The sequence below is a fragment of the Saccostrea cucullata genome, unplaced genomic scaffold, assembly GCF_032062105.1.
Source record: "Saccostrea cucullata isolate Sc308-1 unplaced genomic scaffold, CSIRO_AGI_Scuc_v1 ctg1762, whole genome shotgun sequence".
Lineage (NCBI taxonomy): Eukaryota > Metazoa > Mollusca > Bivalvia > Ostreida > Ostreidae > Saccostrea > Saccostrea cuccullata.
In genome coordinates this window covers 97,727-105,926 of record NW_026929122.1, presented here as the reverse complement: position 1 = coordinate 105,926, position 8,200 = coordinate 97,727, and the positions used below count along the sequence as shown (strand labels likewise).

The 8,200-nt window shown below is 42.4% G+C and overlaps 1 protein-coding gene across 1 annotated transcript; it reads right to left on the bottom strand.

Annotated features, from left to right (window-relative positions):
- Window positions 1–3,409: 3,409 nt before the first annotated feature.
- On the bottom strand, window positions 3,410–7,966 carry LOC134279821 (uncharacterized). The gene has a single exon (XM_062762232.1). It carries the CDS (start codon window positions 7,964–7,966, stop codon window positions 3,410–3,412), a length of 4,557 nt encoding a protein of 1,518 aa, XP_062618216.1.
- Between the last annotated feature and the right edge of the window lie 234 nt (window positions 7,967–8,200).

Here is an 8,200-nt window from a genome sequence, read left to right as displayed (position 1 = left end):
CGCTCTAACCACTGCGCCACGCGGGCGACCAATATTAGGAAGACAAAGAAAAAGAATAAATCTCAATTTTAAAAAGATAAACGTAAACTTTAAACAACTTTTTGTAGCCAGTCGTTTCAAAAAAAGTGCACTTAAATTATTCTTATGCCCCTGTAATGGAAGAATTGGGAGGGGAGGGAATAAAGTTTTTCCCTGCCCCTCCGTCTGTTTGCCTGTCCCGCAAAAAAATTAACCTTACTCATAACGTTTGAAAGGGTCTATGAATTTTATATTTCACAGGTGTATTTCTTGTGAGAAGACCTTTCATAGGGACATCCGAATTTGACCTCTTGAACTTTACTTTGGAGTTTAAACTACTTCGACAAAAAAGTAAGACTTTAACCTTGACCATAACTTTTGAACAATTTTAACTAGAGTTTTCAAACTTCACATGTGTTTTCATATAAACTTTAATAAAAATAAGGAAAAGTGGATAAAACTTGAAGTAATTATCTATCATGTCGTCATTTAAGAATTTCAATAAACTTCTATAGTTTAGACAGATTCCCAAGCATTTCAAATAAAAATGTGGTAAGACAGACAGAAACTAGAGGAACTGTGAACCCTGAGCTCATTAAATAATACCCCGCCTCCCACAAGCTCTTGACAGCTCAGTATTACAGACCCTGAGACGTGCTACTGCTCCAAAAAATCGTATTACTTTCGTGCACTTTTCGTTTCGTGCAAACCGTGTACAGCGTTTCGTGTAAACCGTGCAGCGTTTCGTGCAAACGTTTCGTGTTAACCGTGCAGCGTTTCGTGTAAGCTTCAAAGTGTTTCATGCAAACCGTGTAGCGAGCGTGCGAGAAGCGTGTGAGAAACGTGCGACTTTCGTGTAAGATCAGTGTGAGAAACGTGCGACTTACGTGCAAGAATCGTTTAAGAAACGTGTAAGATTCATTCGGAAGTCAGAAATTAAAAGAAAACTTACATAAAATGTTTAGTGATCTTCTTTCCAATAACGGGTTTTCATCAGTCCAATTTTGAGAAGATAAACATTGAATAAGTATACCCTGTAATATTCTTGTACATCGGAGGGTTAGAATACTGCAAACGGAAACTGTGCTGTTCTTGAAATCTTTAATAGAGGTCACTGTATTTTTACGAACTGGTTTTTCACCCACGAACCAGGAAATTAAGGGCGTAGGTCTTGAAGGCGAAGTACAGCATCTGAACTGAACAACATCTCCCTCTCGAATATCGATAATTTGTCCTGGGGGCTCGAATGTTAAGGAATTGACTGAAACTAAATTATATTATTTATCATTCACATATATTAACAATAGATAAAATGCTCTCAAGTGAATATACACAATCATGTTAAAACACACAAGTTCGGTTACGGGCAGATGCACCGATAAACAGGAATTTGACATCGTATTTGAGCAAAAATGAATTCCATCGTATGGCATTCCTCGACAAAGAGTGTGCTAAAATTTTAGGAATCTGCGATGAGTTGTTGCTGAAAAAACTACAACTAATTTTTTTCTGTATGGTACGGACAGACAACACATGGAAATACAGGAAGTTGACAGCTGATTCAAACAAATATGAATCCCACCATAGTGCATGCCTCAGCAATGTATGTGAAATTTTAAGCACCTGAAATTAGTAGATGCTGAGAAAACCGCGACATTTTTTTTCAGAATGATATGAACAGCCTCACGGATAAGCAAGTTGACATCGGACTCGAACAAAAAAGCCTGAGTCGTGTTGACAATGCTTTATTCGAGTGCGTCATGCACAGTATAGGCATCTATACACATATATAATATAGTGAAAGCTACAAAAAACAGAAAAGAATCATAAGCTAACAGCCCTAAATTGATGGACAATAATTATCTCAACGTTATGAATTATGAAATATGGCGCGAAAAAGTTTGCATGTGCGAAGTACTAGTTTGACATTAAGAACAGACCTAGACGCTTATTTATCACTGACATTATCAAATACATGTAATAATTCAATCAATTATAATGATAAAAGAATAAACTTACACTTTGATGGGCTCCAAGTAATCAAAACAAGTTAGAAAACTGCATAAACAACATGTGCCCTCATGGGCGGAAGTGCATGAACTCTATTAATTTGTACTGTGAACGATTAAGTCGTACCGAAAAATATTCTTAAACATTACACTCCCCGCCTGATATGCTAATATCACAACATACATTGCAAATTCAATCAACATCACTACTAGTGACTAGAATAAAATAATATCAATGTAAAACATCAATTCACATGCAAATGTACAGTTTGCACCTTACACAGACAAGAGTTTCACAATTTCACACACAGGGCGAACATACACAGTCTTTGCATCACCTCGAACAACTTGTACTTCCACCTTTCGGACCAAACCATCGTCGCTAGGGAACACACGCAACACCACTCCCAGGGGCCACTGGTTACGAGGCACATCTCGGTCGCGTAAGAGAATGATGTCACCGACGTTCAAGTTCTCTTTCACGGACTCCCACTTCTGTCTCGACTGCAAAGTTGACAAGTAATCAGATTTCCAACGTTTCCAAAAGGTGTTCGCCAGGATCTGAACGTATTTCCATTGGGAACGATACATCTCCTTGGTATCCAACTCCACAGGATGCTGTGTCATGGTCCCAGTCTTCTGTGTTAACAGAACTGATGGTGTAAGAATGAACGGTGAGTTTGGGTCAGTGGAAACTGGTATGATAGGCCTCGCGTTGATTATTGCGCTGACTTCTGCCATTAAGGTAGATAGAACTTCATGAGTCAGGTTCTGATTAGCTGGGTTTCTGAGCATGTTATCCAGAATGCGTCTCGCAACTCCGATAAGCCGCTCCCATACCCCACCCATATGGGACGCATGAGGGGGATTGAATTTCCACACAGTTCTATGGTCCTCCAAGATTGAGATCGTTTCTGAGTCCTCTACATTAATGACCTTCATGTGTAGTGCGTCGGCGGCTCCAACAAAATTGGTACCTCGATCCGATCTAAATTCTTTGACTTCACCACGAATGGCATAAAATCTCCTCATAGCATTGATGAATGATCCTGTACTCATTTCCTCAATGAGTTCAAAGTGAACTGCTCGACAGTATAAGCATGTAAATATTACAGCCCAACGTTTCGAGTTGGCACTACCTCCACGTGTGCGTCTGGTTAACACATCCCACGGACCGAACACATCAACACCAACGAATGTGAACGGTGGACAAGGCGTCAAACGGTCTTTAGGTAAGTCACTCATCTTCTGTTCCACAAACTTCCCACGCAATCTCCGACAGATTACACAATGAAACAGTATAGAGGATATAAGGCGTTTTCCTCCAGTGATCCAGAATCCTGCCTTTCTCACGGCCCCTTCTGTGAGATGTCTTCCCTGATTCACATAACTGTCTGTTTATGGAAATGTCTAACAATCAATGATGCAACATGATGTTTTCCTTGAATCAAGACTGGATGTTTCTCATCATATGGTAGGTCTGATATCTGGAGTCTAGCTCCCACTCTCATGATCCTTTCGTCATCTATAAAGGGCGCAAGCTTTAGAATGGAGCTTGTCCGCGGTATGGGTCTGCCATCCATTAGAGCTTCAGTCTCTCTAGGGTAGGTATTTAGCTGCACTGCTCTAACAATTTGGTCCTCTGCCTGCTGGATAAGTTCTGTGTCATTAGTTTTAGTCTCTTTGTTCTTCTTTCTGAACTTTGTTGCAAATCGCAGCAACACTCTTATTGCAGATAAGAGAGATTTCCAACTGGAAAATCGCTTGAAACGAGATGTTCTGAGATATCCTACTGTTTCCATGCCATCCGTGTTGGTCTTGCATGTAGTAACCTCAGGACGAATCTCTCGATCACTCTCAGGGTTGACAAGATGAAAACCTTCACTCAAATCAGACTTAGTTTCTGTGTATAAGAAGTCCGGACCTTTCAGCCATGAACTATCCTGAAGTTGAGATGCCAACATGATTCTTGTTCCTGAGTCTGCAGGATTTATCTCGGTACTTATGTAGTTCCACTGATCAGGTTGAGATGACCTGTGGATCCTTGCAACACGGTTGCTGACGTAAATGTAGAACCGTCTACTTGCATTCTGTAGATATCCTAACACTACTCGACTATCTGAATAGTACTGAATGTCACTCAATTCAAGTCCGAGATGTTGAGATACCATCTCACCGACTTCAACAGCCAACACTGCCGCACAGAGTTCAAGCCTCGGTATGGTGTGGCCATGTTTTGGTGCTATCTTGGATTTCCCATATGTGAAGCCTATACGAATAGTTCTATTACTGTCAATAGCTTGCAGGAATGCGACAGCAGCAATCGCTTGCTCTGAGGCATCTGAAAACACATGCAGACATTTCACATCACAGTCCTTGTAGGAATGCTGAAGTAAACATCTGGGAACCTGAAGATGTTCTAGAGATTTTAAAGAGTCCTTCCAATTCCTCCAGTCCTTTATGCGACACTCTGGTAATGGGTCGTCCCAATCTATAGTCTCAGCTATCAAGTCACGCATCAGGATTCTTCCCTGGAGTACGACTGGTGCGATCATTCCGAGGGGGTCAAATAGACTATTGACCACAGACAGCACGCCTCTCCTGGTAAATGGCTTCTCACCGTCCCGCACTCGATATGTGAATGTGTCTGTGTTGAGGTCCCAGACCAGTCCAAGACTGTGCTGCAAAGGTAAGTCAGCCTTAGCAATTTCTAAAGTTTTTAAGTCACTTGCTAAGTCCTCTGTGCAAAAGCTGTTCATGACAGTCTTACTGTTGGACGCTATCTTGTGGAGCTTAAGTTGTCCCTCTTGAAACAGAGTCTCTCGTGTCTTCTGTAATACACTTATAGCTTCCTCTTCTGTTGGGAAGGATGCCAAACCATCGTCCACATAGAATTGGTTGTTAACAAATTCCTTCACTTCCGGATCCTCAGATTGTTCCACACAACGACGGAGACCATAGGTCGCAACCGCCGGAGAAGGGGAATTTCCAAAAACGTGGACGCACATCCTATACTCAAACAGCTCTTTGTGGGGATCATGGTCCTGGTGCCAAAAGAAGCGCAAGAAATTGCGATGATTTTCTGTCACGAAAAATCCATAAAACATCTGCTGTATATCGGCCATTACAGCAACTGGCTCCTTGCGGAAGTGATGTAGGACACCAACTAGACTGTTCATAAGCACAGGTCCTGACATCAAAACGGCGTTTAGTGAGATTCCCTTGTAGTTAGCTGAGGAATCGAAAACCACTCTAACCTGGTCCCTTTTCCGTGGATGGTACACTCCGAATAACGGTAGATACCAACACTCCTGTTCTGCATCAAGTGGTGGCGCCACTTCTGCATGTCCATTCTGCAGCAGCTTTGTCACGAAAGTGCAAAAATGGTCCCGTTTCACAGGGTCTCTTTGAAGACTCTTCTGTAGGATCCGTGCACGTTTCAGCGCTTCCTCTCTATTATTGGGTAAAGCGGAACCTGACTCCTTAAATGGTAATGGGGCTTCCCAATGACCATCTGGTGTTTTCTTAAACTCCTTATCCATGATTTTCATGAACCGTCGGTCCTCGACAGAGTATCCCTCATTCTCATCATCCTTTGTCCGAACAAACACATCCTGTCCAATTCTGTCACCTTTCCCAGTATTTATTGAAACAGCTAAGTGATTATCACATGGTTCAAATGCAGATGGTCGTCCACTACTCAGGATTGTAGTTTTGTTGACGCTAGCTACAGTTGATGGTGTACACGTGTCTCCTAGACAAACGTTACCGATCACTACCCAACCAAGTGGTAGCCGCTGGGCAAATGGAGCAGTCCTTGGCCCCGTCTTCTGTTCCAATACATGGTGTACTTCTGGTAAGTCTCTTCCAATAAGAAGTAAAATGTTTGCCTTCTCATCAAGAGGTGGGATCTGAATACCTTTCAAGTGTTCAAAATGTGTGATCACATCTGGTGTAGGGATCTCTTGACGATCATTTGGAATGTTATTGCATTCGATAACTGGTGGAAGACCAATTCTATATGTCCCATCTAGTGATTCTATAGTAAGTCCAGATATCTGTCTTCCAGTCACGGTTGAGCGTCCAGCACAAGTTGACAGGGTATACTGCACTGACTCTGTCTTAGGGCTACACAGAGCATCAAAAAGTTTTGAACGGGCCAGTGTCCTATTGCTCTGGTCGTCGATAAGAGCGTAAGTATGATAATAGTTCTGAGGCGTTTCAGCGGAGTAAACACGCACAAGTACTGCTTTCCCGCAGGATTTCCCAGAAAATCCTGGTCCGCATACTTCCGTACACAAAGACGTTTGTGGCTCCCCGCCATGGAGCTCGGCTGCTTCACTGACCTGAGGCTCGGGATTGCCTTGAGTCCTATGGGTAACACCAACATGCAGTGCTGTGGAATGTTTATCACTCGAGCATATTCTACATTTAACTGGCACATTACAGTCCTTTGCGCGGTGACTCGTAGACTCACAACACTTGAAACACAAATTGCGGTCTCGCAAGAACTTCTTCCTTTCTGTCATAGAGAGCTTTAGAAATCCCTTACAGTCCTGTAAGCTATGATCTGCATTATGTATAGGGCACTTTGATCCCAGAGAATTGATAGAGTCTCTCACAGCTGTTTTCCTGTTATTCACACTGAGTCCCCTGTTTCCTGTCTGAACTGGCTGTGGATTGCATGAGAATACAAATCCAGGGTCGTTCCAGATAATACTCTGTTCACGAATAAATTCACTGAACTCTCTAAAGGGAGGAAAAGCCACCTTGTGTCTGTTCTTATATTTCACGGCTCTGTCTCTCCATTTGGACTGCAGAGATGGCGGTAACTTTGCGACAATAGGTGTTGTACCAGAGGAAGTGTTAAAGTACGATAACAAGTCTCTGAGCTGTGAGTCCTCCATCACTGACTCAATCTCTGAGAGAATATCCGAGAGTACGTAAAGTTTCTCCTTTTCTCTAACACCGATTTTAGCAAAGTTTTCAAGTTTCCGCTTTAGTGCAGCCTCTATCACTTGTGGGCTGCCATACCGGTCATTTAGTCGATTCCATATACGAACGAGTCCTCTCTGATGATCTGTTGGATTCGATGATCTAACGCTTATTGCCTGAGCAGTTGAACTAGGGCCCAAGTATTTCACGAGCAAGTCCAATTCTTCTGATGCGCTAATGTCAAGCTCCTTCATCACTGATTTGAAACTGTGTTTCCAAGCTAGGTAGTTTTCAGGTCGGTCATCAAACTTAGAAAGTCTTGTAAGAACAAGATCCTTTTTGAGAAGGAATTTCGCAAAGTCCGAACACTGATCTACATGACGAGCTCCTGTATGTTGCGTATGATCTACTTCGGGAGGAAGCAGATTCCTATCAAACGCTGAGGTAGGTTCTGGAGAATAATCCCATGAATGAACGGTGTCTTTCCATGCTTGTTCTGGTAGACAATGTGCTCCAGGAGTGTTGATAAGTCTGTTATCGTGTGTGTTAGCTCGTAAAGGTACGTAGTTTGACGACGCAGCTTTTGGTCGATTGGGGAAGAGTTCCCTTGCAGATGGGTCTGTTACCAATGGCTGTGCAGGGTGATAGGTGAGTCCATTTCTAATACGTTTGGGCGCATGTGGCTCCACGTGTCTAGGAACGAATGCTGGTGTCTCAGCTGATAAATAAACTGACTGAAAGTTCTCCTCTTCAGCTTTCACAGATGTTGGCATGTATTCGCTTGAACACCACGAACTAACATCTGTTAAATCCTCTGAACTAGTAGTGCTGTCCTTAGAATACATTTCTTCAATAGCACGTTTTTCTGCTAAAAGTTCAAGGTCCATCTTGATTAATTGCTGTTTATATATGATTTCAGCTTGAGCTTTCTTCAATGCAGTCTCCTCATCTGCATATTTCAGATGGATTTTGGCGAGTTCCGCGCTTACGGAGACGTCCGACATGATGCGTGAGCTGCGTACAAAGTCTTTCACTGTAAAGCCTGAGTCGTGTTGACAATGCTTTATTCGAGTGCGTCATGCACAGTATAGGCATCTATACACATATATAATATAGTGAAAGCTACAAAAAACAGAAAAGAATCATAAGCTAACAGCCCTAAATTGATGGACAATAATTATCTCAACGTTATGAATTATGAAATATGGCGCGAAAAAGTTCGCATGTGCGAAGTACTA

Excerpts from the sequence above, each read along its gene's own strand:
- LOC134279821 (XM_062762232.1), bottom strand. The coding sequence starts at position 7,966 with ATGTCGGACGTCTCCGTAAGCGCGGAACTCGCCAAAATCCATCTGAAA.